At 46.8% G+C, this 15,105-nt stretch overlaps 1 protein-coding gene across 1 annotated transcript in view; it reads left to right on the forward strand.

Moving 5' to 3' along the window:
- Positions 1-7,319: 7,319 nt before the first annotated feature.
- LOC149325325 (uncharacterized) overlaps positions 7,320-15,105 on the forward strand; it is a 55,424-nt gene continuing 47,638 nt past the window's right edge. The window contains exon 1 of the mRNA XM_089564233.1: positions 7,320-7,433. Coding sequence (XP_089420359.1) covers positions 7,382-7,433 — 52 coding nt within the window. The 5' untranslated portion in view covers positions 7,320-7,381. The remainder of the gene's footprint in view (positions 7,434-15,105) is intronic.

Here is a 15,105-nt window from a genome sequence, read left to right on the forward strand (position 1 = left end):
ACGTTGCGGATCTTTACTCCTTTTTGTCAACCTGTGTCCGCGCTTGTGCTGCATATTTCGTGATGCTTCCGAACCAAATATCCCGTTTTAATAGAGTGTAATGTCCTGCTTTGAAGCTGAAGCTTTCTGGGAGGTGTTGTATATAGCTACCCTGGAAGCGTCTTGTTGCCAGCTTGGTGCCACCAGCCTTATATTATACCATCAGCCTGCTGAGAAGAGCCGCGGAGCAGGTTGGCAGAATGATCAGTAGAGTCTCTCAGAGAAGGTACGGGATGAAAGAAGAAGATACCCTAAAACTCGTCAACAGCCTAATCGTTAGCCTGTTAGTTTGTTGTTGCCCTACCACGCAACAACAAAGGCGGAGCGAGAGCAAGCCGACTGTACTCTCAGGAAGGCATACAAAATTGCTCTACACCTGCCCAGAAACCCTTCTAACGAGAAGCTACTCCAACTCGGAATCAGCAATACCTTCGATGAGCTTGCCGAGGCTCAATTGGGGGCACAACTCAGCAGACTCAGAGGCTCCTCTACGGGAAGGGCGGTCCTGAGAAGGTTGGGTCGGAACACGTGCGGACTGGTAGACAGATACGCGGACGTACCGGACGACCTTAGAAAGACCTTTAATGTAGGACCCCTGCCTAAAAACATGGATCCTAACCTACACGAGGACAGACGAAAAGCAAGGGCCGAGCAGATAAAAAGGAGGCTAGGCCGATCAGAGAACACAGTCTATACGGACGCCTCCATGTACGTACATGCAGGGAAGCGCTTAGCCGCTACGGTGGTAGTTAATAGCACAGGAGACATGGCCACATGCGCCTCAGTGGAGGTCGTGTGCATAACGGAGGCCGAGGAAATTGTCGTCGCGCTGGCGGTAGCAGAAGGCTATAGGAAAGGCCGATCCCTAAACATCTTAACAGACTCGAAAGACACGTGTAAAAACTATACGAAGGGCAGAATTAGCGGCATGGCCCTCAGGATAATCAGTGGGGCAGCAGCCTATGCTGAGAAGACACCCATACAACACATAATCTGGGTCCCAGGCCACGCAGGCGTAGCGGGGAACGAAAGAGCAGACAGCCTAGCTCGAGGGCTTACACACCGAGCAGGCATGTCAGATGTTCTGGAGCTTCAGCTACTAGCATGCGAGGGGGGATACACAGAGACATTACAACTATACAGGGGGACTAGATTCAAGTACCCACCACCACACAAAGCCCTCACGAGGGAGGAAGCAGTCGGCTGGCGTAGGCTACAAACAAACTCCTTCCCCAGCTTGTACATCTATAACAAGATGTCACCAACACAATACAGAGCAAACTGCCCCTGGTGCGGCGACACACCCACACTATACCACATCACATGGGAGTGAGAACGAAATAAAGCATTCCACCAACACGAATTCCCGAGTGCGGAGCAATGGGAGAGCCGGCTCACCAGCAGCGAGCTCGCGGCCCAAAGGGCCTTAGTGCGGCACGCTACTGATGCAGCGCGACTCAGTGGAGCCCTGGACTAGGGGCCCAACCTTGCTGAAGAGAAGCCTCAAGTCGCCGGCGCCACGAAAGACGACGGAGGCTTCGAATCCGCGAATCTCTTAAAAGATCTCAATAAAAGTTTTCTACTACTACTACTACATGAGTCTGCGTCTGGGTCAGGCGTGAACAATGTTGCCATGCGTGGTCACCTGTTTGAGGAAGCACTTTATCTTTAATGCTGAAATCTACCTTCATTGTGTTTTTCTGGGAAGCTGGCCGCGCCAACTGTTCCTTTTGCTGCAGCAGTGAAGGCAGGAAAAAAGCTGCAGTGTTTAGTTTTTACTCTTGAAACCCACAATGCACGCACTGCAAACAAAAGATGCTCGCGATACGCCGACGACCGCTTTGTGCCCGTACCGAATCATTTGTGAACGAACCGCGTGAAGCCCCTCAGTGAACAGCGGCGGTCTCCTGACGAGCTGAGCAGTACCGGGAAGGACGAAATGCCCATGCGATCGTTGTTGCCGAGCGTGTTTAAATCCGTGCATGCAACAACGAGACTTTAGCACTGAATTCAACTTGAGGTAAGAATGAACGGCGTGAACATCAGCCTTTGAGCACGACCAAAATTAGAAACTCGAGAAGTTAGCGAAAGGGTGCCTCCTCTGCAGTCTCATTGTACGTCTCAACCCGCTGCTGTCGCCCTGTTTATGAATAGCAATTGCCGTTCCTAAACTGCGCCCTAACGACATGGCCACACTTTTCTCCCATGGTGTTGTGTGGGCATGGCCTCTCCTGAGTTTTAAGGCGAACGCCTTACTAGCCCCATTACGAGAAAATCAAGAAGCGTGTATCAGTGTGTGTACTCGCAGAGAGTTCAGAAAATCTAGCGATGGAAAGAAAAATAAGCTGACATCATCAAGGAGCCGTAGCACGCCCACAGCAAGCCGAGTGCCGCAGTTTCAGAGAATCATATAAATTTGGCCCATCTTCTAATCCTCCCTGCCCGAACTCAATGTTGTTCATGTATTCCTAACTAAATTTGTAAAAAAAAACATATGGCCAGCCGTTCTTCATACCGCGTTCCGGGTTGTTTCATACGATTTCAGTTTTGCATACAGCTTACATGTTCAAGCGAAATTGGCGGCGAACTTGCGAAATGGATTCTAAATGAGGACATGTGCACTTTGAATTGTTTGCTTTCCAAGGCTCTACCCCTTTCCTTAAGGCGCAGTTGAGGTGTAGACCATGAAGTCCGAGAGTTAGTGTGCCATTTCCTTTCCTAAAAGTCAATTTTCATATTAAAATTGAGACGCAACCATTCCTCTTACACCGTTGTAATGTCATAGGGTTTCTCGTCCTATATGCCATACTTTTCTTAGTAGGGTTGGAGGCCTGCACGCGACAGGCGTTCGAGCCGAGTGTTTCGCTCCTACCTTTGTGGATTGAGCTTTCGGATGCGCGTTTCCGTTTCACTTCTCAGTGCACAACCTGCGTCGAAGTCGAACATTCACTATCAGACAGTAATGCTTTCTCCATAACAGCATGTCAACAGCCGTAAGGGCCTTCTCAATTTTTGCTTCTGCATGGTGCTCCTTTAGAAGCGCCTGAGTGGAGGGGCGAGTGAGTATAGAGCACGTTACATCGACGCCACTAGGTGGGAGCCTTTCGTACGTGGTTTAATCGATACGGAAGACAGAGCACTTTTAGTTGTTAGCTAGGAAGATTTGCAGACTTTGGTTAATTCTTGTAAAGACGAATGAGACGCATCAGTCTTCACTGTTAGCGCAGTTAACTCAAATCTACTAATTTTTAAGGATTCATTTTATCAGATGCTTAAAATACCAGGTCATGGAGTATCGAGAATTACAGAATGCATGTATATGAGGGTATAGGCGCACAAACGACACATATACATGCAAAAGCACGAGCTAACTGTTGCAGCTAAAGGGCGGTGGATGCCGCGATAGGCCAAAGTAGGGTATCATGAGGGCACAAGAAGCGTGCAGTACTGAGGGGTATATGGAAAGGAATGGTGCGAAGGCTTACTTTTCGGAATGAGCTTTTGTGCCTAAGGACACAAGGTCAGTCGGGACTGAAAATGAATAAGAGTTTTTGGAAGGTTAGCGCTAGGTCCCCACACCAAAACCACTAATGAAACAGTTCAGGGGACATGGGTTTGACATCGAAGCATGGGCAGCTCACTGTAAAATATCATATAAAGAAAGTCTGAGGAAAGTGGACGGTAACAGGCGAGAAGCTAAGGTGTTTATGTACTTGTACAGAAGGACCATTCATTGACAATGGCCAAAAAGGGACCCGGAAACGAACCAGTAAGTATCTAGAAAATAAGGACGGAGATGTGAACAGCTTGAAGCGACAGGTAAAACGCAGAAGGTAGAAAATGGATTAGTTAGATTAAAAAGAAGCAAACTGTAGAACAATATAGAAATAGAAAAAAGGGATATCAGAAAGTAATCGTTCTGTGGTAGGTCAAAAGCAATGCCCTACTCTTTGAAGTTAAATGAGGATGTCTTAAAGCGCGAAGCTAGCAAAGAAATTTCACCCATTAGGGAATAAGAAAAATCTAACGGAGGAGTTTTCTTCATTCTTAGCACATAATGCTAGCCCTTATAAAGAAAACCAGATTACTGAAAAATCGTCACGATTCCTTCATTAGCTCCGGTGTTACAAAGGGGCACTTTTTACAGTACGCTAGGTCCTCCGCGTAGCACATGTGGCTTCTTCACTCCAGTCCTACTTGGTGGCGTGAATTTTGTTAATATGTCTGTTATTTTTCCGTGATGTAACAGTTCCTGCTGGCCCTCAGCAATCTTTTCTGGCTACACTGGCACCTCAGTAATTCAAATGTTCGCGGGAAGCTTTCTCCTTCCAAAGAAGCTTCAGACACGATTGAGCCAGAGTGTGAATGAACCGCTGGTTGCTGCACGTCAAGGCGTAGGTAATGACGAGTAACGTTCCTACCAAAGCAAAAACAGTCAGCAGGCTCCTCTCTAGCAGTTTTGTAGATTTTCCAGGCGTTCACAATTGCGAAGGTAAGTTCCTTGTCAACAGCCACCCCCACTTTCTGTCCTTGGTGCGGATTTAGTAGCAGATGACGGCTCGATCTGTAAGGTCGACAATTGCCCTTCCTTTGTTGTAAAACGAAAGGAGTTTCATACGGAAGAGCTGTTTTTCGTGCTCTCTAGGCAACCACCGCTTTAAAAAACATGTAGGCTCAAAGCTGTTCTAGTTGCAAGCCACTATGACTACACTGTTGTCCTTAGGCTTCAATAAAAGCACGTAACCTACACTATTGAAGCAGGAACCAATTTTTCCTGACTGCTTCTATTCCATTGCTTTCTTTACACAGTGTGGACACTTCTTAAACCCGTTTTGTCGAGCGGTTCCTGTAGCTCGAAATTCGTCAAGTCGAGCATTACAAGAATGTCTTGACTGGTAAAAAAAGTGCCAAAAAAGATGAAATTGTAACTAAGCATTGAAGACACCTTAGGCAATGACGGAAAACACGATTCCAAAAGTTTCTTTTCCGGGCAAAAGGACTTTCCACAGTAGGTGTGAAATGCACAACATTAACCGTCTGCTTTGCAGAACATCCAGTTCTTATAACTAAACCTTTGCTATGAGCAATTAACATTATGGCATTCTCCTATTCAGGATAGCTAGCGACAAGTACAGCAGTCGCTGAGGCCTCGCTGAGCCGACAAAGTCTTCTTTATCAGCGATAAATTGCAAGAAACAAAAAGATCTATTACCTGGAACAGACAGGCGCCGTCGTGCACACAAGAAGACCCAGCGCACTATACAAAGTACAGCAGCATATAATTGATCATAGCGCAAAGAAAAGCCAAAGCTGCTGGACATTCAAAGCATCCATTGTTTTCTTTCGTCTTTCGTGCTGCTCTGTACTTCAAGCTAGAATAATATGCACACAAGCGCGGCCGCGAGAAAATTATAAGCCAGCGACTAGCGGTGTAGTTCATGTGAAAGAAACATCCCGACATGCATCCCGAAGTTTCACCATAGAAAGATGACATACTGAGGAGAGGAAACTTGCCTTCTTAGTTAAGGGGCGTCGGCCGATTCTCCGGTGGCAACACCATGAGCAACTTGGAAAGAAAAATTCAACCTTTGGTGTTAAAATAATAAAAAATTTCACTGTACTTTTAAAAGTATGCTGGGCGCTAATGGGTTAACTAAGATGGCGATGCATTTGGACTATGTGGTGAATTTGTAGAAACAACTGATCCTCTTACACCGGAAGGCAGCGATATCTATGAAGATGTCGATGCAGGTGCAGTCACATTCCCAGAGGAAGTAGTGTTCAAATATACCCATAGCCATGTGGATCTGCGGTAGAGGTTAGCAATAAGTTGCTGAAAAATTGATGGCTGAAAAGCAGGGAGGTGACATAGGTCTGCAATCGCAGGATTAAAATTCCTACCTGAAGAAAATGGGGAATTGATGGATAACCCCAAAGAGCTTGGTTTGTTTAGCCTTCTTTTCCCTCTGTCCTGCGTTCGCTGTTTTTTCCATGAACCCTGTTAAGTTTGATGGATAAGAAGAAAGCCAAGGACGGTGCCTTCTGCCAACGGCCTGTTTCAAAGGGGTCGCTCCTACCTTCCATCTATTCATCGGCTGAAGCTCTTCTTCACCACCCGATTTCGCTTCCGGCCATTCACAGCCCCAGAATTGCTAGCGCTGCAGTGGCAATGAGAATGCGTTTTCGTAAATCAGAACATTTATACGGATATTACTTACGGCGGGCTACAAGCCTTCCGATACAGTAATATGTAAAAAGAAAACTATTTAATATTACTTAAACTGCCTCCTAATTATCACATCTTACCTGTATTCTGACACACTACACCTGTATTCTGACACATTACATCTATGAGAATGCTATGCCAAAAAAGCGCTCTTCTAGCAGAAAATGCAGATTTTTAAGGCTTGCTAACTGATTTTGGTGAAATACCGTGTACTTAGATATCAAGAAATGATGGTAAGAGTAACCTCAGACATCGCAGAAATCTTTTGTGCACTTAAACAGAATTTAAAAAAAGCCGCATTCATCAAGGTAGTCGCTTTTAAAGTGTTCTGTTTGTAGTAATCAGGATTACCAATTAGAGTATCATTTTTGATGCCCTTGTAAGCTGCCAAAATAATGGTAGGCTGCACTGTTACTGGCAGTAGAATAATTTTGATTGCCGCGCTCTCCCTAAATTTGCATTATAAGTTTGTGTATTGGATTTTTTTTTCTTCAGGTGCTTGAGCGAGCAGGCAAGCTGATACTCACACGTCTTGTAGCCGCCGAAGTAGCTAAGTAGCTTTGGCGCTCGGGCACTGGGTCCAAGGCGACGTGATGAAATCGTGACCATCCTGGCCACGCATTTTAATCAAGGAAAATGCAGAGACTTCACAGGGACATCTAACTGCGTTGTGTTGGCAATGTAATTTCATTAGAAGCTGTAGATGCCTACACCAGAAGTGACGTTAGTTCCGGTCTACTAACGTCGCTACCCTCAAGCCAATGAAAATTATCGGCTTTGCAGACGTCCTTTACCTCTATCCAATGAGAATTGTCCAGTTTCGTGACGCCTTCTCCCTCCAGCGAAAGGGCGAATTTTATGGCCCACGACTGATATTTTTTCTCAATGAGGGTTTTAGTGCGGGCGCACTCAACGCCTGTGTGCGTTCCTCCAATAAGGCGACCCTCCTAGCCCATATGTATCTTCGTGGTTATAAACGCCAAATTTCACTTATAGTGATGCTTTCGCTTTCCTTGCAGGTAGTTGCGTTCTTCACGGATGCCGTTGCCGTGATGGATATTGATAATGACGGTAGCCTGGACTGCTTGACAGCAAGAAGAACAGAGTACAACTCCGATGGCTGGACAGCAACTTACGTCTGGTCCTTGCCGGACGAAAACGGAAAGAGGTGAGGCCCTACTTAAAGTCCTTATGCTATTCAAGCAGGAAGGCTCACTGTTTGCCATTGTTTCTTATTTCCGACCTTGTCAAGCTTTTTAAGAGCTTTAGTAATGCAATTTTTTTCTCTCATTCCTGACATCCTTATGAGTACATGACAAGAATCAAATGAATGTGAAAATAAATGAAAATGCCACTGGGCTCTCAGACCCTTAGGCATAATATGTGTAAGGAATATGGCTATTAGACTAGCAGAGTTAAAATATGCCACGGCCAAATCAATATTGCAAGCAAGGAATCTAATATGATGGCAGGCACGTGGCAGGACGATGATGGCAGGATATGATGGCAGGACGATGGCAGGCACGTGCCTGCCATCGCACGTACCTGTGACTCGTTATCGTACGGAGCCGCACACGCGGCGTAACCCGACTATCACCTGGCGGCATTGCCATCAACCCCTACAAGCCTGACAGTTGGCGCTCCGGTCGACCACATCGACTACATATAAGGGACCACCATTAACACGCCGAACACTTGGCAGCGGCGACAATATCTTGAAACAGCGACTGGGCGCCGTTCTACTCTCTGTCGCAGGTTAGTGTCCTGTGTGCTTTCTTCTTTATGCCGTAGTCTTGTCGCTGCTGCCAAGTTGTGGATTGGTTCTGAAATCTTTTTGTGTGTGCTTTTTATTGTTTTTCTTTCAAAATGGATAAGAACCTGGCTAAACTTAAGGAAGACATTAGAGCGGATTTCCAGAAGCTAAAAGATGAACTGAGAATATCCCATGAGGCATCCGAACGAGACCTTCGCACCGAACTTCGTGAAATACGAGCTGAGCAAAGAACCGCAGCCCAAAGTATGGAATTCATGGATTCCACAATTGAAGAACTGAAGAAAAAGTTAGATGCTGAAATCGCAAGAAACATGGCACTAGAAACTGAGAACGAGACACTTCGGGCTAAATATGAGGAACACGAGAAAAGAATTGTAAGTCTGGAGCAGTACTCGAGAAACGCCAACATCGAGATCAAAGGCATCGAAAGGCTAGAAAACGAGAACGTTCTTGACATAGTCGCTAAAATAGGAGATGCCATAGAAGTCCCGATTACTCCTGATGATCATGAAGCTTGCCACCGAGTGCCAACTCGCAATGAAAATGAATCCAACATAGTAGTACAGTTTAAGTCACGTGCAAAGCGCGACGCGGCACTCAGGAAGGCAAAGAAAGCCAGACTAACTAACGAAGACATAGGCTTCAGCGGCTCGGAACCGGTGTATGTAAACGAGCATCTCTGTCCTGCACTTAAAAACCTACTCGGTGCAGCCAGCAAAAGGAAAACGGAGCACAAATGGAAATCTGTGTGGTCGTTTAACGGTAAAATCTTTGCAAAGAGAACAGAAAAGTCGAAGATTATACACATATCAGGAGAGCGTGACCTCTCAAAGATAACAAGCTCGGAAGCAGCTAGCTCAGAAGTACCCGCTTAGGTGCACAGTATGGATTATGTAACTTTCGCTTTACCGGAATCCATTAGACCTGTTTCCTTAGCAAGCGCCTCACTTCTACATTTGAACACCTGTTCAGCAGCTAATAAACACGATGCCATTAACAATCTTTCAAGTCAATTTTCCTTTCCAATAGACACCATAATGTTCACTGAAACCTGGTACTATGAAGGCTGTAACCCTCTTGCGCTTGATGGTTACAAAGTTTTTTTCCTTAACCGCCCAGGCCGAAAAAGTGGCGGCACCGCTATACAGGGTGTTTCACCTAAGACTTTCTGCAATTTTTAAAAATAAGCTATTTGAATTAGATGCGCGCTTTTTCTGGCATAGCATTGTCAGTAGTGTAGTACATCATAATTCAACTAAGACGTGCTAACTAGCAGGCATGTTAACCAATATTTAATAGTTAACTTTTAAACTATTACCGTTGGGCTCCTTAATTATTGAGAGGCATGCAGCCCACCGTAAGTAATGTCCATATCCGTTTTTAGAATTTCGAGAACGCGATTACCCTCGGCGCTGTGGCCCAACAAATTTCGCCTACATCGCGCCAAAATACATGCGGTTTGAGAAGCTTGCAGGCAAAGCAACCTCTCCAGTGAACCTAACTCGTCGAAATAGCCAAAATATGTTGGGCCACAGCGCCGAGGATAATCGCGTTCTCGAAATTCTAAAAACGGATATGGACATTACTTACGGTGGGCTACATGCCTCTCAATAATTAAGGAGCCCAACGGTAATAGTTTAAAAGTTAACTATTAAATATTGGTTAACAAGCCTGCTAGTTAGCACGTCTTAGTTGAATTATGATGTACTACACCACTGACAATGCTATGCCAGAAAAAGCGCGCATCTAATTCAAATAGCTTATTTTTAAAAATTGCAGAAAGTCTTAGGTGAAACACCTTGTATATACAGAAGCTTCTAAAAAATACGACCTTGTGCCAGAATATAGCAAGGTTACTGCGGATTATGAAATGCTGGCGCTGCGATCCAACAATGAAATTGTGTCGGTTGTATAGCGCCCACCCGGCGGTAATATGCTATGCTTCTTCAATTTCTTTGAACAGTTTTTGGAATACGTCTCTGAAAATAGATTCCGACTCATATGTTCTGGAGATTTTAACATAGATATTTTAGAGCAGAGTAATACAACTATTGACCTATATATTGTCCTCAACTGGTTTCAGAAACATAGTTTCTACACCCACTCGTGTCACGTTATCGAGTTCATCAGCATTGGATCTAATTATTACAAACATTGAAACGACTGTTCACCATGCTGGTACAATCACGTCCGATGTCAGTGACCATTGTCCTGTATTCATGTTTTATTCAAGAGACCCAGACAAGACAAAGAGCATATCCCGCGATCCATTTTCCTTTCAGTGCGTAACAACATATGCCTTAGAATCATTCAGAAATGAACTAAGTGCAGTAAACTGCTCTTCTGTATTTGAAAAGACAAGTGCGGATGAAGCGTATAGCGTGTTTATCAAAACTTTTACATGTGTCTACAGAAAGCACTTTCCCTTCAAAACAGCTAAGCCATCGAAAAAAATCAGAAAGCCGTGGATAACGCAGTGGCATGCTAAAATGATAAGGCATAAAAACCATCTATACCATTCATTTCTGCGTTCGCGTACACCAGCGTCGCTTGAAGAATTTAAAAAGACCCGGAATAAACTTAATGCCGAACTAAAACGGGCTAAGCTTGCATATTATCACCAATTATTTGCTAATGCTTCAGGCAAACAGCCAGACGTAGCCTGGAAAACATTAAACGAAGTCTTGGGCTGCAACCACTCAGACTTTCACCCTGATAAGATCACTGTGGACGGCCACGAATTCACCGGCAAGTCCCTTGCTGAATATTTCAACAGGCATTTCGTCAACATTGCTGCAACAATACAGACGGTGCCGCCAGACCAAGAACCAGGACAAGATGTAGAGTTTAGCCCCACAAATAGTTTTTTTATGGAACCAACAGACGAAACAGAAGTGCACAGAACTTTCAATAGCCTAAAGAATAGTGCTGCATTGGACTGCGATAACTTACAGATTAAGCCGATAAAACATGCGTGCTGGTGCACATATACAACCTGATCTTTGAAACTGGTGTATTTCCAAGTGAAATGAAGCGTTCAAGAGTTTCCGTAATCTACAATGGTGGTGATAAAAACACAATAGCAAATTATAGACCAATAAGCATTATTCCAATCTTCTCCAAAGGACTGGAAAAAATCATGTTTTCTCGTCTAATGAAATTTTTTTTTCATTAAAAAATGTCTTCAGTGAACACTTCCATGGCTGCAGAGCCGGGAGATCAACTGAAACTGCTCTCGTAACACTGGAAGACAAAGAAGTTGTTCTTACTAGAGCGTTTCCTTCACGCCTCTGCAGTTTTTTTGCAATTTGTGCTATAACCAGGGAGGCGCCGCTCCCTTTCACATACGGGGATGGAAGTGGAGGCTCATGGGCCTCCCTTGGAACCCGGCGGGTCGGCAGCGGCCGCCCAGAGGAAGCATCTCTACCATCTCAGTGACGCAAGTAGCCAGGCCACCGAGGTGTACTCGGCGGCCAGTGAAGACTCTTCGACGGACGATGGGTTCGTACCAGTCCTCAGCAAGAAGGCCAAGCGAAGACTGCGCCGACGTGAGGAGTCGTCCTCATCAAGCACGTCTACAGTCATCAAGACGCGAGGTCCCCCGACGCATACCATCTTGTTTGTGCCTGAAACGCCAACCGGAAACCTCAACCACCTGAACAGGCAAGCCACGTCTATGTTCCTTGAGGGCCTCGTGCCTGGGGGGATTAAAGACGTGCGAGTCAACCCTTACAAAAACATTATCGCCATCGATGTCACGGAGCGCAGCGCACTGCAAAGTCTGTCCGCCGGTACCAAACTCGGCGACATCAGCGTACGCTCCCATGTCCTCCAAGACAGCGGCACTACAGCAGGCGTCATTTACAACGTCGACATTTCCATCGCTGACGCTGATTTGTCTATTTTAATCAAGCCAGCGTCCAACAGCATCTCTATAATGGCAGTTCAGCGCCTTGGAAGATCTCAGTGCATCTTGCTCACATTCCAGGGCGACTGCATACCGTCGTATGTGAAGGTTGGGCATTTTCGCCACCCAGTTCGACCTTTCGTGCCCAAGCCACTGCAATGTAGAAAGTGCATGAAGATCGGACACGTGAGTGGCGTCTGCAAGAACAACATCGTGTGCTCTAGATGCTCTGATTCACATTGCGGCGACGTTTGCCGCGCGACTACCCTGAAGTGTGCCAACTGCCGTGGCCCTCACGATTCCTCTTCAAAAGACTGCCCACGCCTCAAGAATGAACGAGCAGTGTTGAAACAAATGGTTCGAGACCATTCCACGCACAGAGAGGCCGCTGCTAAGGTGGGACGACGTCGTTCGCGTCGTCGAAGGTCCTCTAAGAAAGCCGTCACTTTTGACAGAGAGGCCTCTAGCACTGCTGCAACTTGTCCTCCTCCTCCGCCTGCCGTACTACACCAAGGGAGCCCGACAGTTGATGAGGCCGGACTTGCTGCATCGGCCGTTACCTGGCCGTCACTCCCGAAACCTCCCACATCCACTGGGTCAGGAAAGTCAATGCCATCTCCAAGTTCGGCGCCTACTGTTGATCCGGAGAAAGGCCAAGATCTCAGCCATGGCCAAGAACTACAGGTTATGGCAATGCTGAAGTCCATCCTGAGTGCCATCCGCGCTGTGCTGGCAGGCCTGCGTACGCCAGCGGCACAGAATGCGCAGCAAGTACTAGACGCGCTAACACCAGTCCTAGCGGCGTTACAGTAGCAGGAACAATGGCTCCCCCAGCATTAACATTTCAAAAGCAGCGGAGGCAAGCCTCCATTTTTCAATGGAATGCCCGCGGACTTCAGCCACGAATTTCAGATATTCGGCAGTATGTTTACGTAAACAATTTCCCCATCCTTATCATTTGTGAGCCTAATGTGCCGAAGACATTGCGACTGTCAGGTTACGAGACGTTTGCATCTCCCACGCACCGAGGGAACAGTAAAGTCATCATCTGCATTCGGCGTGAACTTACATATGTGCTTCATCCAGTTCCCCCTAATAACGACAACCAGTACGTTTGTCTAACAGTGAAGAAGCGTAATCTCACGTTTACGCTTGTGGGTGCGTATATGTCTCCATCAAGTCGATTTGACGCCGCACGACTGAGTGACCTGATCGCGGTTACACCCGGCCCTTGGATCGTCATGGGTGACTTTAACGCTCACCACACAATGTGGGGAGGCGTTATAATGAACATTAGGGGACGGAAACTTGTGTCCTTCGCTTCTGACCATGATCTTCATTGTTTAAATGACGGCTCCCCAACTTATATTCGAGGGACAACTTACAGCAGCTGCCTTGACTTGGCGTTCGTTTCTCGATGCCTTATCAGCAATGTACGGTGGTTTTCGGATATTGAAACCCGCGGCAGTGACCATATCCTTACATATTTGACCATTACTGGCTTTTCCGCATGCACCTCTGCCACACGCATGCGACGCATCGATTGGACAGTGTTTCGAGCACTTATGGAAGATGCATCCAGAGAAGGTTCATCCGCAAGTTTTGAAGGGAAAGTTAAGGAGGCCATGGAGAACGCGACACGGTTATTCACCCCAATTAAAAAGTACACGGAATTCGATATGGAATTGGAGCGCCTGCGATCACTGCGGCGTAGGGCCGAGCGTAGGTACCGACGCACAAAGTCGAGCCTTGACCTCAGAGATGCGAGGCGCATGCAAAAGAAAATTCAGCGCAGAATTCAAGCAGTACAGGCACAACGTTGGAGGTCATTCTGTGAAACGCTTGATCCACGGAAACCGTTGTCACGCATCTGGAATGTAGTTCGTGGCCTTGGAACATCCCCACACCAGCTGTACCCTTTCAAGTCTCTTGCACTCTTCCAACGACGTGGCGAGGTCGAGGTAGCTGAGGATTTCTGCGCTAGGGTAGCAGGACCATCTGCCCCATCTGCGACGCTGCATTGCAGCGATGTTCCTGCTTCTCGGGATCCTCGGACGGACCTTCCCTTCTCCGTGGAGGAACTTGACACCGCGCTGGCTTGTTGCAGACGATCATCATCGCCGGGACCCGACGGTGTGCCATACACTGCACTTGCAAACCTTGGACAAGAAGCTAGGCGTGTCCTTCTGGAGCATTATAACAAATCTTGGAATGAGGGCACAGTTCCAGACGATTGGAAGTCCAGTCGTCTAGTTCCGCTCCTGAAACCAGGGAAATCGCCTCTTGACCTGACATCATACCGTCCAATTGCGCTGGCTAGTTGTGTTGGCAAAGTACTGGAAATGATGGTACTTACACGCATTGAGTGGTACCTGGAGCGCTACCGCATATATCCGGATATAATGTCCGGGTTTCGACGTGGACGCTCTTCAATCGACAACGTGGTCGACCTAGTGTCATCCGTCCAGCGCCAAAAACATTTGAAGCGCTTGACCGCGGCATTGTTCCTGGATGTAAAGGGCGCATACGACAATGTAACCCACCAGGCTATTTTGGACGCTCTGGAAGCTGCTGAGCTTGGTGGCCGCGTATTCTGCTGGATACGTAGTTATTTATCCAACAGATCTCTCTTTGTGCAGACAGAGGAAGACCCAACATCTTCTCATTTCACTTCCCGTGGAGTCCCGCAGGGTGGAGTGCTCAGCCCAACGCTGTTCAACCTTACACTTGTCGGGCTTGTCGATATACTACTACAGTCGGCGCAACTCTCAATATATGCGGATGACATTTGTATCTCGGCATCCGGAGTTACGCGCCCACAAGTTCGAGCGAGACTTCAAAAGGCGTCAAGTATTCTTGCGGCCTACCTTCGCCAGCAAGGCCTACAGATTTCAACCCAAAAGTGCTCGCTGGTTGCCTTTACACGAAAGAACATGTCTCCTTATACCGTGTGCATAAACGGCACAGCAATACCCTACGTAAAGAGCCATCGGTTTCTGGGAGTTATCATCGACCGAAATCTATCATGGACCCCTCATATCTCATACATGAAAAAGAGACTGACAGCGATTTCTCACGTTCTCGCCTTTCTTGGGGGGAAGTCGTGGGGAGCGTCGGTGCGGTCGATGATGCAGCTCTACAACGCCTTATTCATGGGAT

The sequence above is a fragment of the Amblyomma mixtum genome, chromosome 10, assembly GCF_055824585.1.
Source record: "Amblyomma mixtum isolate Tamu chromosome 10, ASM5582458v1, whole genome shotgun sequence".
NCBI classification, from domain to species: Eukaryota; Metazoa; Arthropoda; class Arachnida; order Ixodida; family Ixodidae; genus Amblyomma; species Amblyomma mixtum.